Consider the following 14922-nt stretch of genomic DNA (forward strand, 5'->3'; position numbering starts at 1 on the left):
CTAGCTCTGCCACTGGTAGTCATACTCATTGGCCGACGGTATTCTATGCAGTTCTAAGATCAAAGAAGTAGCTTCTTTAGCATTTGCATAGTTGAGGACCACAACCTTCTCGTTTTCTAAGTCCAGTCTTAAATCCTCGGTCCAGCATGTCTCTACCAATTCAGTTAGATGTTTTAGATTTTCCACTTGAACTCCATTCACTTTTATTACCTAAATTCACCATAAATATATATTTTTGGTCATTTTAGTAAACCATAGACCTCATTCTCGAGACACTCACGAGTGCAACACTATGATTCTCTTTTGTTTTCATTTCCGGTCATAATACTTTATAATCAAAGCTGGAATGAACTTTGATACGAATACTTCTTATTTCTTGATTTAGGAAATTATTTAGGATTTCCATTTTCATAATTATTTTTCTCATAGAGTTTTGTTTTTACGTTTCATTATAAGTAAGCATGAGGTTTCTTTTGTGAGACTCATCCAAGCTAGAGAGTGCTTTGGAGGTTTCAAGCGGGTTAGGCCGAGGGAAGAGAACATAGTTCTATTTTGGGAAGTTTATACTCTTATATATCCTTATTTTCAGTTTAAATAAAGAGTGTTTTGGGTTTAATTCTGGTTCCAGATTCTTTTCTCTAAGAAAACTCATGGTGCTTTTGGGCAGCCTCTATTAAAGAGTTGTTCAATGAAATGCATTAATTACCTTCAAATTCTTGAAATCAGTGTATCCTGCATTGATGTCGTCAGCTAACACCTACACCAAGAAGACAAATCCAGTAAGTCTAATGCCTTCATGACAACCAAACATCCAAATATTTTTATCTTAGTTCAAATAACGAACCTAAGAAATTATGACAAGCTGTTCACCAGCCTTTTCAGGCATATATTTAATTGCACAATTGCAAATCAAAGTACTGTCAATGTATGGCTGTGTAAGAGGTACAAAAACAAAGCCTGCGAAGATGTAATAACTTGGAAGCTTATCATACTGATGCCCTGGAACAAGGGGTGGCACCTGGATCCAATAGTTCACCACAAAACGAGTTTTGAAGTCGTTCAGAAAAAATGTGAACCAAAAATTAAACCGATATATATAAAATTATTATACTAAATAATAAGAAATGACTTACGGGTTTTACCATAATGTGGAACTCATGCTCTTTCCCATCTCTCAAAACTTGAAGTAAAACTGTTTCATCTAATTTCTTCATCGAAACAAAATGATTGAAATTGATTCGTTCCTTATTCCGAAAAGTAACTGCATGCAACAAATACAATCTCAATTATCCATCACACATGGAGAAACTTTAACAATGGTTTTACAATATATATAAACGTAGGATTACCTTTAGCATCATTTCCTATAAGAACATCATCAATTGCGAGAATGATGTCATCTTTTCTTAACCTTTTGTAAGCATCCGACAGAGGGTTTATTTCGTTTATAAGAATCCCTGTCATTTCAGGACCCATCTTAAAGTGATTACGGAGTTGAGAATTCTCCATAAGTTGATAGGAAATGTCTAACGTGCAGAAACCACCATATTGTCCATTTTCTTCAACAGCAGTTAAAAAATGTTTTATTACTGGAGTCGGGATTATGTATCTGCAAGTGAAGTTAAACCACAAAAATATATTATTTCGAAGCCAAAACCCTTTTCCACGTTTTCTTCCTACTTCCTAGACCATTATGCTTTTAATATTGCAAATTTAAGCAGATGAATTATCCAAGATTTGTGGTTTAAACGTAACTTACCCTATATTATCTGCAGATGGATCTTTTTGAAAAGCTACACCTGCCATTTTATTTCCTATGATTGCTGGACCACCACTATTTCCAGGGTTTATAGCCGCATCTGTTTGTATAGCGAGTAGTGTAGTGCCTCCGTGAGCATATCTTGTATATTCGACTCTCGAAACATAACCTTTAGTAATAGAAACGCTATCACCACCTGCATAACATAAGTCATTATTAGTCCATGCAAGTTTTAACCTATTTATTCGACCCGTTTATTTTTTGTAAGCATTTTACCAGTAGGATAGCCAAATACGGCCACAGATTCATCCAGAGATGGTATCTCTCCGAGTTCCAAAGGTATCATATCCTCCCAAAACTCTTCATTATCGATCTCCAAAATGGCCAAATCACATTCATGTCCAATCGCTCGAACTTGTGCTTTGTATTTTGTGGGTGAGCCATGTTTTCTAACTTGCAAAAATATGTGATCAGCAACTACATGAGCGTTCGTAAGAATCTTTTTTCCCGAGATTACAAATCCTACATCAGTTCCAAGGATCAGTTAGGAAAATACTTATGCGCGCGACTCTTAAAAGAGTTGATAAGAATTATGGATAAACATCAAATACCAGAGCCGCCGGATTCTTGCTGCGGCCAATTCCGCCAAGGTTGCAAAACGCTAGGCATGCTATAGACGGTGAAGACCTTCACCACTGAATTTACCGCAAAATCAATGGAAGAAGATGTCACGTTTTCTGCCGCTTCTGGTTGTTTTGCGTCAGTCCCTGATGCAAGTGCTGACTCGCTGTTGTGCTTATTTTCGTCTTGCAGTTTTACGTAACCAAGAAGAAGCAAAGGAGAAAAACGGAACCCAAGAACCGAAATGAGCAAGAAGCGGCAGAACCGAGCCAGTGTTTGAAGAAATCGGAACAACATGTTGAGCGACTACGAATAGGTTTGAGATTTAAAACATACATGATTAGGAGTTATTTATATTGATATTAACTTTCTTATTATCAATTGTTTGTGGATACACTCATAATGTAAATATCTCACATCATTTTCTTGATTTGTAATGAGAAATACATGCTAACATATTATATTGCACTTAAGGAAAATATTAACTAAAGTTAATATTAAATCTTTAAACATCAGTATATAGTTAATGAATCTTATATAATACAATATATTAAAGTTTCTTATAAACAAAAAGTTTTGAGAAGCTTACACGTAATTTCTCTCCTTTAGATATGTATCATTTTTTAGATGGGTCCAATCTTATAATCATAAAACAATTTTATTTTAAGAATATCTACAAAAAAAAAATTTCTTTCTGATTCTATAAAAATTGATCTAACAATTAGAAAATTTGTTATAAGAATAAGAATATATAAATATATAATGTGTTATAATAATTTGATCATTGCATACACATACTATTAATAGACAAGGAAGAAATAGACACGTGGATTTCACTAAACCATATTGTATCTTAGAGTGTTTCAATCTCAAACAATGGATATGTGGTGCCACAATCTGCTTTAGTCCCGGATTATCTATATCAAATCTCTTTAACCGTAGCGATAGGGTCAGATCAATAGACTTAAGTTTATGACAGTGTGCAATGTCAAGCTCTCGAGCAGTGGAGAACAAGAAAGAATCTGAGCAAATGATTTATCAGTGAGTTTGCAAGAACTCAAGGACAAGTTTCTTAAGGAGGAAATCGACCATGAGTTCCCTGATGTGCAAGTAATAAAAAAAATCATAATCAAGAAACTCAAGAGATAGCTTCTCCATGTTGCGAGACCTGGCGAAATCGATCAAGATATCAATCTTGTGTTCCCTGGTGCGGATACAGAGATGGAAACTCATGATTTTGGGAGCTGAGTATCTAGCTAGGGTTTTGTTTATCGAGTTAGTGTCTGCACTACGGCAATCAATGTAGAGAGAAGGTGTTTCGGACCATACATGCCTCCATCGCTTGGACAAGACAGAGGTTCTGATTGCGAACTTAGTCGGAATAAAGGAGGAGATTAGTTGGAGAATCTCGTCGGGTAAAGAGCTGATAATGTCCACACCGTCGATTTCATCTCGGTCATTCTGTTTTGGTGGTGATCGCCACCGGATCTTTAATAAATGGTTATTTTATATATTTATAGTGGACTATGCCTAGGCCCGTCCCAAGAACTATGCATCTAGTTCTTCATTTCTGAATATGGTGAAAACAGCCGATTATGCACCCAACGATAGCCTGCGGTTTCAGTCCAGATATGTACTATATAGAGCAGGCAAAATTAGGTAGACGTACGATACCCCAGACAAAAACCGCAATCACAAAGCAGAGCGGACTAAATGGGATGGGTTAGGGATAGTCCGCATTGACACCCTTAAAAACCAACCTTCAGCTAGAGAAATTTGGATGTAAAACCAGACAGTAATCGAATCATTGGTACTTAAACTAGAGAATCTATTAGTCGTGTAACAAAAATTAGAATACAAGACTTAAAGGAAGAGAGAGTGTATTGATTTGGTGAGAGAAGACAAAACAAGTTCCTGAAACATAGAGAAGTGTCTACATTCTCAAGTGGAACTTTCTGTTTTCTGTTTCTTGGCCTTCTCAATCAGAGGTTTCAACTGTTTCTTCTCAGCAAGAAGTTTGAGGAAGTTGAACAGAAACGGAATGTAGTTATGCTTCCTCCTAATGTTCTCTGTTCTCCATTTCATGAACTTCTCTTCCTCCATTACAATCTTATCACTCGCAGCCTCGATCCCACTGCCTACCTCAGCAATCAACGCATTAACTGCTTCTGCTTCGCTTTTGTCCACACAAGTATTAGCCTGCTGCAACAGCTGTTCCCTCTGCCTTTGAAGCTCCTTGAGTTCCGCAGTGTAGATATCCTTCCTGTTTTTAATGACAGCCAAAAGATTGAACCTGATCTCGCTCTGTGAGTACCTCTCAATCCGTTCTTGGATCACTGGTTGAACCATTTGCAGCCACTCGATACCAGTTTGGTCTCCGGGGCATGGGCCAAGACTGATAGGTCCCTCCTTGAGCCCATCAAGCTCGTACAAGACTCCATCCACAGGTATGTAGCTTATGAAATGGTATACGTCATCGTCTTTTGTAGCAGCTTTCTGTTCCTCTGGGACAAATGGCTCAGGCCTTGCGAAACTGTTGTGCGCAGCCCGGATTGAATCACTGTTATTGATAGCCAAACCCTTGAGGTCGGATGGAAAGTTCTTGGTGAATTCTTTCAGCGCTGATAGTTCAGGCCCGATGTCAACCTCTGGAGAGTTCAAGAGGATAGCAAGGATCGCTTGGGTTGCACAAGCATTGTTAATGACCTATAAAATTGGAATTTTGAGAACACGAATTAAAAGACAATACTATTAGTCAAAATCTTATGCTTATGTTATCGACACAAACCTGATTTGCGAAAAATAAGTTCGAAACTTGATCTTGGATCGTTGGACGCTCATCTTTTTCCCCAGCTTGCCATTTGAAAAGAAAGATCAGACCGTATACGGGTCTACAAGGAAGCCACACGGTTGAAAAGCATTTATCAAGAAAGGCATAGATAAGTAAGAAATCTAACTCAAAGACTTCGAGGTCTGGCTCAAAAGAATATCATTTCTGCTCCATTCAAAAAAGAGTCCAGAAACATCACAAGGAAATAAATAACCATGGATGCAACTACTCACCTGAGGTTATTGAGAGAATCAGAATCCAGGGAATACAATTCTTCAACCTACAGGAAACACAATCAAAATCAAAAGGGATATCCAAGTGGTGGAAACTGATGCTAGAAATAATTGCAATAGCCAATTTCATCTATTGAGAATGCATTTGGACAACGTAAAGAGACGAGTAGGGATATCACTATCAGTATACGACAGAACAAGGCATGAAACAACAAAGACACTTACTTGAGAAGGTAAATAAAGGACGAGTAAGAAAAATATTAAAAAAGTTCCGATTTTTTTTTTGCTGCAGAGTACTTAAATTTAGACAAAAACATAACAACTTACAGCAAGGAGCACAATACCTATTCTCAACATTCATTTCATCACCATTCCTATACGTCTATTCCTTAGATTCTTAAGAGACAGACATGACTTGATAAAGTTTTCACTCATCATGAATATATTTCTCCGACAACATGTCTCATGCAAGGCTATGCATTGCTCTATATCCCAAAAAAAAGTTAAGAGGATAAATTATAACAGTTAATTACCTGCACTCCTTTGACTTGCATTTGTTGAATAAGCTCTGTAAATACACCTGCACTTGCATAAATATTTACATAGATATAATCAGAACACAAAAGATTGATATACATGTAATGCGGCAAATCATACATAGAGATATTCCCATTGTAATTGACTACACCAGAGAATCTCAATAAAACAGACTACAGACAGTTAAAGTGTGCAGAAAACCACTCAAGAGATCTATACCAAATACCAACACTTTTGTTTACTATATAAACTCAAATATCATTCAAGCCGGATATGAACTATCTACAGGTTACTATGAACTCTTCAACAGATGCAGCTAAAATAACCTTAGACCCCTAAAAAATACTCCCCAACTTTGAGATAATCTTCAATGTTTAAAATAGTACCAAACCCACACACACAGATCACTTCAGATATTCTCACATCACTATTCACTAGGAGCATAAATTTCACAACTTTTCATCAAACAAACAAAAAACATGGACTTAACATCTAAAGCATCGAGTTTAAGTTCTAATAAACCATTCAATGCAGTGAGAAATCAATTAAAGCACAAACCCAAACCCCATTAAGAGACATTAAACACTAAGAAGAGACCAACGTACCAGGATCCGACTCAATCGTGCACCAAGACATGACGAAACTACCTGAAAATCACGAAGGGATCACGTTATAAGCACCGCAACAATACACCAAAAGAGTAGAAGCCTGACGGAAATTGTGGAGGCGAAAGATGAAAACGATGAATTACTAGTTAGCTAAAGCAAAGGAATCGCCTTTGAAGCTTCTTCGAACCGAATGAGATAGATTTGGAGATTGCTTTCGTGACTCCAATTTGGGAATTAGGGTTTAACTTTGCCAGAGCTCGATTATATTTTTATTTTTGTTTTAAATAGTCGCTTTGTCGTGTTGCTTTTCCTGGTTTAGTCTCTGGTTCGTGGGTTCGTTCGTAATCTTATCGTTGGACCCTTAATTCATATATGTGAAAAAAAACATACGATAACAAAACTGAATCCAAATTCATATTCGTAAGTTGGTTAATTGGCTAATTTGCAAAATAATCACTACGTTGATCCATAGTTTAGTTTTGATTGAGTGGTTCTTAATTTCATATGCACTAGTAAATTTTTTGGTTTGGCTAATATACTCGACCCTATACGCCACAGGCGGGCAAGCCAGTGTACTCAGCGATGGAACATCTTACTTGAGTGCAGTACCTACATATGTGATTAAACTGTCGTATAGAGTAACGAATGAAGAAGCGAATCAGATAAAGTTCAGTCAAGAAGAGACGATGTTGGACATTATGCCTTCTTTAAGACAGTAACAAAAAGCTTTTAGTACCAGTAGTAGCAAAACTTCCACAAAGCTTTAATGTCAACATACTAACACTACTACTACAAGTAACATTATAAGCTTGTTTCTTCAGGTTACATGGTAAAAGGGAATGAAAGCCAACTTCTTTCAGAGGAAATCTTTCATTGGATCCTCATGGTGAACTCTCTTCATTCTGTAAGCTTCCATCTCTTCCGGAGTCACCTGCGATGAAATGAGAGATTTTGATTAATCAACACTAAATCAAGAATATGATACAAAATGTTATTAGAGTGTTAAGATTGGTTTAGATGATCATTACATCGTTGTTGTATTTGACATTGTATTTGCGTTTCCTCTCATCTTTCTCTTCCCTCCTACTGAGATCCTCCTGTGCAAAACAAAAAAACACAAGTGCTTAAGATAAAACTGCAGGACAAAGAAACGTCTGTGCAAGAGAATGAATGAGACTCTTTACCTTTTTAAGAGCATTAGCAAGTGCCTCCTCGTTCAACTCCAAATCTTCAGGAATATCAGTTCCCCATGACGCCATTCTCTTCTCTTCAACCTTCTTTGGGCTCTCTGATCACCAAAATACAAAACCAATGTTACATGGTGTAAAACAACATTACATATGCAGAAATACGTTTCTTTAGACATTCCTCAGGAGCATTTTTTCCATTAAATGCAACCAAAAATACATAAGGAATAGAGCTTACACAGACCTTCAGTTGCTTCTTTGCGAGCAATATTAGCCTTCATCAGATCAAGGGCAGCCTCTGCAGCTTCAATTCCAGCAGAACCTGTGCAGTAACTATTGCGAATGATCTGCTGGCAACATTTATATCCCCATTGATGATCTTTCCAATATGATCCCCACACACTAGTGTGATTGTTAGCATGAACATCTTCTTCATATTTACTCTTTGGCAATATCACCTCCTGTACACAACAAACACGTTAAGAATGAAACAGATCCACACAAAATAAACGTATCATAGCTGTTCATATCACAATAAGAATGCTACAGGCAACTGACTCAAGAAGGAAACCATCAGAAACCATACCTGTCCTTTTATAATCCTCCCTGCTCGGTCATACTCAACTTGCCTTTCGCTTTGCCCAAGTAAAAGCTCCATTGGAATTTCATCTTCTGTAGCTGCATTCCCGTACTTGTCCATGATTGTGTCCTTTGTCTGAGATTTCAGTTTCTCCTTTGCAACCTGAAAGCTCTTATAGAGCAATTCAGCTTGGGAAGGAGCCGCTTGCATATGCATGTCCTGTCCCTTGTCAAATGCTTCCCATGAATGGATGTTTAGCTGTTTGAACTCCAAAGCTTGGCCACTATTTCTATATTGATTATCTCCCTGCATACATGATACAAGTAAAACAGATGGTTGGTATTTTATACCATCAAAAGATATGATACAACCACATGATCCATGATGATCATCAACTGACCAGATAAAACTTGTCATTTGGATCTGCATCTGGAAGTGGGTCTTCACGCATAGAACGAGTTTTAGGGTCATAATGAGCTGAGTTGACATCGAGGTTCAACAGGTATTTTGCAGTGTCTTCTCTGATACGCAGATTCCTGAATTAAGAGAGGATGACACCATTAGTGCATCAAGTTAAAGCAAACAGCCAATATGTGAAAAGAGATAAGATATCTTGTAGATGAAGAATGATGAGTAGTCCATACCTAACCGTTCCTGTGCTACCACCACCAGTTGTTCTAACACGCTTTTCAACCTTTGCAAAATCCATCTGCCTGCTCTCATCAACCTTGGCTTCATCAACCCTTAAGTCATCTTCGTCTTCTTCCCCATCACTATTTGCATCATCACCTTTTTCATTATTGTTTTTCTCCTCAAGTTTCTTAAGTTGCTGCTCCTTCAAGTACTTCTTTCGTGCATCCTCTTTTGCTTCATAAAGATCTATCACACGATGGTAGGTCGAAGGATCATAACCATTCCATCTGTCCCTCTTGCCATCGTAGTCAAGTTCAAAACTTTCAATTTTCTCATCAGGTGCAATGTTCATGTTTGTGTACTTCGCCCCAATCTTACGAGGCCTATCCATACAAGCTTTAGCAGTATGCGTCATTGCACCACAGCTTCAAAAAGAAGATCGCCCAAGTTAGATAATGGAACTAACGAAAATCGTTTTTCCACTTTCAATATAGCCAAGGTTTCTCCAAAATATACAAACATTCAAGGGAATGGATAGTAAAACAAAAAACTGAAGGTAAAGCATCCAGCCAAGGACATACTTTTGACACGCTCCCTTGCGGTATTTTTCAGCTTGAAAGATCTTTGCACCTCTATCATACCACGACTTAGTGTAATTGGGATCACTCTTCCATTTCCTTTGATGCTTCAAACTCTGTTAAAACCAACCAATAAAAAGAGTATTCAGTGTGCATGTAAACATGGCAGTTCAGAGAAGCAGGTGAACCAAAGAAGGATTTTAGCTTACCGGTTTTTCAGAATTAAGATACCATGGAGCAGATGACATATACTGCGGAATATGAGGATTAATTTCCTTTCCATCCTCATCAACCTCAGCTGGAGCAAGCCCGGCTTTACGAGCTTCCTCTAATTCAATTTGCTTCCTATGGTCTTCCCTAGACTTAAAAGCAACTGCAAAAAAGTCCAAAAACATATGTCAGAAAGATAAAAGGATAGAACTTTAAGAAAATTGATTGCTAACAAAGAACCAAATCAATAAGAATAGTGAACTTTGAATCAGACTCTTAAGAATCACAATTTGAATCTAACCAAAACCATAACAGAGAGAGAACCACCAATCACAGAAAGTCTCAAATCAATAAGAATAGCAAAAATTTGAATCAGACTCGTAAGTAAAACAAAATGGATGTAAAACCAAAATAGAGAAAATCAATGATAATACAACTTCCAAAACAGTAAGAACCTTAAAATTAATGATACAAAATTACGAGAGTATGATTCGAAATCGAGATTTTTTTACCACCAAAAGGGAAATTTAAAGCTAAATTGAAAACCAGTTTCAAATGAATTAGAAGAAATGTTGAAGGAAATGGGTACCTGAAGCCGTCGCCATTATTATACGATCGTGAAGCTTCGACTTCTCTCTCTGTTGCGAAAAATCTGAAGGAACGAAGAAGAAGAAATGGCTACGGCTTTATTATGGTTAAAATCATGTGATAGATTGAAATGTGATCAAATATGGGCTGTTAAAAGGCGTAGAGGCCCATTCATTAGCAAACACCACTCATTTAACCCAAAACCAAAGCAAAAGCGACGCCGTTTTCGCCACTAATTATTATCCCCAAGACCAAACAAGGACCAGATTTAAAACCGGATATAGTATAGTAGAATCAATTTTCTAAGTAAGAGATTTCAGTTTACTTTTCTTTTTTTTGATTGGGTTGAAAAATGTCCATAGAAAGAGAAAACCATGGTATAAAGTTCTCCAATTAATTGAATATAATGTAAATGGGCATATATGAACCAACCTAAGCTTGCAAGCTTAAAAATGTAAACAGGTCTAAAACTAAACAGGCCTAAACGGCTACTTGTTAAATTGCCAGAGCCTAAAGAGGTCAAGAAAGCATGTTTTAGGTGAGGATTTGTTTGCTTTTAATCTCCATTTTTATAGGTAACAATGTATTTTCAATTTGTTCAACATAGGAAAAATATGCATGTTATCCTTCATTATTACAAGCATAATTCTTATAAGTCCAGTAAATTTTTCATAAAACTTAAATCCTCATATGACTCGTTTGATAAATCATCTTTACCAACTAGTCTTTTAAGTATTTAACATTTGCAATAATCGTTCAAGAACAAGATCGATGGTTTTTATCCATTGCAGCAATCGGGATTCGAACCACTCGAGTTATCCACTTCAGTGTCTTTTAAGAATTGAACCTCACATCCATTTGGAAACATGAGTACAAAGTTTCGAAGTATTGTGGTTCCTATCTTCATTGACCACCTTCAAACCATATATAAGGTATATTACATGTAAGTAAAAACTTTGGCTGCAAGCAAAAATAAAATCTAATCACAATCATTAGTTAATGAAAATGAACCTGTCTCTAGACAAATGATGGATAAAAATGGCCATTTGCAGCTTAGCAAACTCAGCTCCTACACATTGTCTAGAGCCAGCACCAAAGGGAATGTAAGTCCGAGAGACGATCGCGCCCAAGTCTTTTCCCTAAACATTTAGTTTAAAATTTCTATGAATTTGTTTACTAAATTTGTAGTAAATAAGTAAAAGATCATATGACATTCACCTCCCAACGCCATGGATTGAATACTAAAGGGTCATCGTAAGTTTTTGGATTGAAATGATTGTTTGGATAGCCCATGAAGATCCAACCAGCTGGAATTTTATAAGAACCAACTTGGAACTCATGATCAAATATTCTAAATACTGTTGGCGCCGTGCTTGTGATCCTAAGGGACTCATTGATCACCTAAAACAAACAACCATATTTCTATGAGCTACTTACTATGTATTAGCCAATCTTATATTGATTTAAACTCACCATTTGGGTAAATGTCATAGATTTGTACTCTTCCCATGTTATGCTGGTCTCCTTCTCAGTCTTACCCCGGACAATTCCCTCATGCTCTCTATGCAACTCCTTCATGACTTTAGGGTTGTCACTTATGAGCTTTATTGTAGCTGCAAGAATACGTGGTGTTGTTTCGTTAGCAAGCAGAAATAAGGTGTATATGTACTCGATCGCATTGTCTACGCTCATTGTTTCCGCTCCTTCAAAGATGATCTTGAAGAACTCCCCTAACTCCTCTCCTGATGCTCTCTTCTTCAGTATTGTCTCCTTTAGTAAGTGAAGCATCCTCTTTCTTGCCTGCAACGAAACATCATCCTCACGGCTTGGATCATTAATTTTGTAGAAAAATTACTACAATTAAGGTTACTAAAAACACCTACTTTCATCATTTTATAAACACCAGTCCCAGGAAGATTGAGAGGGAATCTAAACCAGCCACTCGGAAAACATCTCCAACAGAGTGCGAGTTCTTTCGCCGCCTCTGGTTCCATGTCGCCGGTAACTTTCTTTGCAAGGCATTCAATTAAAATCTGTAACGTTTAAATATACAAAGATTTGAGATCATCCAATATCTAGTGGATTGCAATATCAACAAGAGTACGAAATGGATAACTTTTCTTTACCTTGCTTGATATTTCCTTGACGTCAAGACAACCTCTCCTAGCTCCTTCTTCCATGTGTGTGCGAGTCAAGAGATCGATGTCTTGCATCACACTCAATTTCAAACCTTGTGAACCTAACAACTGGAATGTCAAGTTTCGGACATGTTTATGAGACTCCTTGCTCTGAAAAAACAAGTTGTTTTCTCCAAAGAGTTGTGCTATGCTCTTTGTGAGACCAGGAGCATGGTTTGTCTTTGCTATCTCCATATTTAATTCAATATCCGTCGAGATTATAACTTTGGCTCCAAATAAACTTGTCCGAAAAATTGGTCCATATCTATTATTTTTTCCATATCGAAAAAAAAGACAACGTTACTTAAGTAAGTTATGAGTTACTGCATGCTAGAGAAAATTACCAAATGAACCTGATGATTCTCTCCTTGATGAATGTTGGAAACTGAAAAGCGTCATGAGGCTTCATGAACTCAAAAGTCTCTCCAATGATCGGAAAACCCATCGACCCTGGAGGTAGTTTTTCATTAGGTTTCGGATTCTTCGACTGATATATCCAATGAAATAGCTTCACCACAATGAGTGAAACCATCACAGTTAATAACTCATAAACTTCTACCATATCAACTTATTTCTTTCTTCAATTTCAACTATTTCGAAGATGTAAGTGGTTTATGGTTTAGGGGTGCATGATTAGAGGGAGTAGTACTCTCCTTATACTTGTGATCTCTCGTCGATTGGTAAAGTATGTTTATTTCAGATGGTAAATTGTTTATATAAGAAAAAACATTGTTGCCTTGTGTTTAATTAAAAGAGGTAATACGTAAAACTGCAAGATAGCTTGTAATTTGATTTTGTCAACTCACACACGATGTTTTAAATTTAATTAAAACTGGATTGTGACAAAATAGCAGCTTTAGTACACGCAAGTAGATAAAATAAAAAATAAAACAACCCATGAAGACAAGTATTGCCCAGATTTCCAAAAGAGAACAAAATCATCCATGCAAAGCTAAGTTCAATTTTTTTTAATGAATTGATGCTCATCTCTAGATTATATATTCGCTACAGCTTCTCTCTAGATTAATCCGTCAATATCATCACCATCAGCAATTTCATCGTTTGCCCGCATACTGTTTGGTATTTTTGAAAGTAAAAAGTAAACTTGGTCTTAGATTAATTTTTAACTAAAGTTTTAAACAAGTGAAATGAATTTAAGTAGGACAAAGCAAACCAAATTAAGTATCGCTCTAATTAGGTGCCAATTTCACTAAGTAACTTTTTTAATTTAAATTTGTTAACAATGATTTTTAACTGAAGTATGATACAAACCAAAATTCAAATTGTACACTCTATCCACACCGATAGCGTTCAAGAAACATATGTATCGATTACCTTCTAATCCAAATATCTGAAAAAGATAAGTAGTCTAGATAGTCATTTATGATTCTTTCAACATTAGTTATTGAAAATGTAATTCGAAATACGACAATAAGAATGTGCCAAAAAAAGAAAGATGAGACTGGTGTTTTCCATAAAGATGTAGTTATCGAAATTTGTTGTACTTATAGTTTTAACTATATGTCGACTTTGAAAAAACGGAGTCTGATTTCAACTTAGCAATGATTTTTTAACAAAAAAAAAAAAAAAAACTTGCTTCACTCGATGTGTATATAAATTCCATCAGTTTTCGGATGATAAAAACTCTAAGACTGTTTCCATAGGCTTCTAGATCCATAGACAGTATCCCAAAAGCTTTGTTTTGCTAAGAGAACAAAAAGTTTAATGCAAACTTTATCTTGTGTAAATGGACGTTACGAATGTATCAAATACATATCTTTCAAGGTATGATATTTATTTATTTTTTGGTCAGAAAGGTATTGTATGATATTAAACACAGGATTTTGAACTGAAATACACAATACTTATCAATATATATACTTATCAAGTTAGTCTTTTTTACTCCCAATTTGAAAAACACGAAAGAGTAATTGAGACCTATATATGTCTTAATGAAGCCAACTTGCCCAAATTTATTTCACTATAAATTTGAATTATGCTATATATCCAATGATTACAAAGTTTGCTGTTGGTATATCCTACTCCTTGAAAACATACTTTGAAATAAGCATTATAAATTATAACCAAGCCTATTTCAGTTCCAGTTGGTATCTTAACGAAACTGGATTGTTAAAGTTGAAACATGTCAAAACCAAAGAGTGGTTTCAGCATTTGATCTTAAGCTAGAAGAGATCAGAAAGATGAGATTGCCTCCAACGATGCTGAGGGATCCATATGTTCTTGGCTATTATTGGGTCTATTTGGGCTTTTGTATATATCGACAGAGTCGTTTATTGTATTAGGTTAACACAATACTCTTGTCTAAAAAGGATTTTGCCGTCACATAAAATAAAAAAGTAAAATACTTTTTCAATAAACCG

General features: G+C 36.2%; 4 protein-coding genes and 1 pseudogene across 6 annotated transcripts; all 5 read right to left on the reverse strand.

Moving 5' to 3' along the window:
- DEG4 (DegP protease 4) lies at positions 1-2677 on the reverse strand (the record flags this gene model as incomplete). 2 transcript variants are annotated; one of them, NM_001334218.1, is made up of 8 exons in its annotated part: positions 1-210; positions 707-757; positions 860-1018; positions 1134-1261; positions 1350-1609; positions 1760-1955; positions 2036-2281; positions 2371-2677. In NM_001334218.1, the coding sequence occupies 8 exons, from the start codon at positions 2675-2677 to the stop codon at positions 1-3; spliced, it is 1557 nt and encodes a 518-aa protein (NP_001322516.1). The 2 variants fall into 2 exon arrangements, with proteins under 2 accessions (NP_001322516.1, NP_564857.2); NM_105237.2 differs by having other exon boundaries at positions 845-1018.
- A 403-nt stretch (positions 2678-3080) lies between these two features.
- AT1G65642 lies at positions 3081-4120 on the reverse strand (annotated as a pseudogene). Its single transcript has 4 exons — positions 4077-4120; positions 3598-3803; positions 3256-3479; positions 3081-3094 (listed from the first exon to the last, which is right to left on the reverse strand).
- Positions 4121-4164: 44 nt separating this feature from the next.
- Positions 4165-6919, reverse strand: UCH2 (Peptidase C12, ubiquitin carboxyl-terminal hydrolase 1). Its single transcript, NM_105238.3, has 6 exons — positions 6732-6919; positions 6586-6627; positions 5977-6023; positions 5444-5490; positions 5169-5271; positions 4165-5086 (listed from the first exon to the last, which is right to left on the reverse strand). The coding sequence occupies exons 2-6, from the start codon at positions 6614-6616 to the stop codon at positions 4322-4324; spliced, it is 993 nt and encodes a 330-aa protein (NP_564858.1). The 5' UTR covers positions 6617-6627; positions 6732-6919; the 3' UTR covers positions 4165-4321.
- A 301-nt stretch (positions 6920-7220) lies between these two features.
- SMP1 (Pre-mRNA splicing Prp18-interacting factor) lies at positions 7221-10511 on the reverse strand. Its single transcript, NM_105239.6, has 10 exons — positions 10366-10511; positions 9776-9939; positions 9570-9682; positions 9000-9413; positions 8756-8891; positions 8362-8661; positions 8020-8236; positions 7773-7876; positions 7617-7685; positions 7221-7519 (listed from the first exon to the last, which is right to left on the reverse strand). Exons 1-10 carry the CDS (start codon positions 10379-10381, stop codon positions 7445-7447), a joined length of 1608 nt encoding a protein of 535 aa, NP_564859.2. The 5' UTR covers positions 10382-10511; the 3' UTR covers positions 7221-7444.
- A 473-nt stretch (positions 10512-10984) lies between these two features.
- On the reverse strand, positions 10985-13219 carry CYP702A1 (cytochrome P450, family 702, subfamily A, polypeptide 1). The gene is made up of 7 exons (NM_105240.2): positions 12895-13219; positions 12491-12806; positions 12248-12397; positions 11838-12164; positions 11583-11765; positions 11376-11503; positions 10985-11278 (listed from the first exon to the last, which is right to left on the reverse strand). Exons 1-7 carry the CDS (start codon positions 13101-13103, stop codon positions 11143-11145), a joined length of 1449 nt encoding a protein of 482 aa, NP_176744.1. The 5' UTR covers positions 13104-13219; the 3' UTR covers positions 10985-11142.
- Between the last annotated feature and the right edge of the window lie 1703 nt (positions 13220-14922).

The sequence above is a fragment of the Arabidopsis thaliana genome (genome assembly GCF_000001735.4).
Source record: "Arabidopsis thaliana chromosome 1 sequence".
Lineage (NCBI taxonomy): Eukaryota > Viridiplantae > Streptophyta > Magnoliopsida > Brassicales > Brassicaceae > Arabidopsis > Arabidopsis thaliana.

Coding starts and splice junctions, on each gene's coding strand:
- UCH2 (NM_105238.3), bottom strand. CDS start 6,616: ATGTCTTGGTGCACGATTGAGTCGGATCCTG. Junction 6,024..6,585: donor CACGATTGAGTCGGATCCTG/GTACGTTGGTCT, acceptor ATGCAAGTGCAG/GTGTATTTACAGAGCTTATT. Junction 5,491..5,976: donor TGCAAGTCAAAGGAGTGCAG/GTAATTAACTGT, acceptor TGTTTCCTGTAG/GTTGAAGAATTGTATTCCCT.
- SMP1 (NM_105239.6), bottom strand. Junction 8,892..8,999: donor GGTAGCACAGGAACGGTTAG/GTATGGACTACT, acceptor CTCTTAATTCAG/GAATCTGCGTATCAGAGAAG. Junction 7,877..8,019: donor TCGCAAAGAAGCAACTGAAG/GTCTGTGTAAGC, acceptor TTTGGTGATCAG/AGAGCCCAAAGAAGGTTGAA.
- CYP702A1 (NM_105240.2), bottom strand. CDS start 13,103: ATGGTAGAAGTTTATGAGTTATTAACTGTGATGGTTTCACTCATTGTG. Junction 12,398..12,490: donor TCAAGGAAATATCAAGCAAG/GTAAAGAAAAGT, acceptor TAAACGTTACAG/ATTTTAATTGAATGCCTTGC. Junction 11,766..11,837: donor CTATGACATTTACCCAAATG/GTGAGTTTAAAT, acceptor TGTTTGTTTTAG/GTGATCAATGAGTCCCTTAG.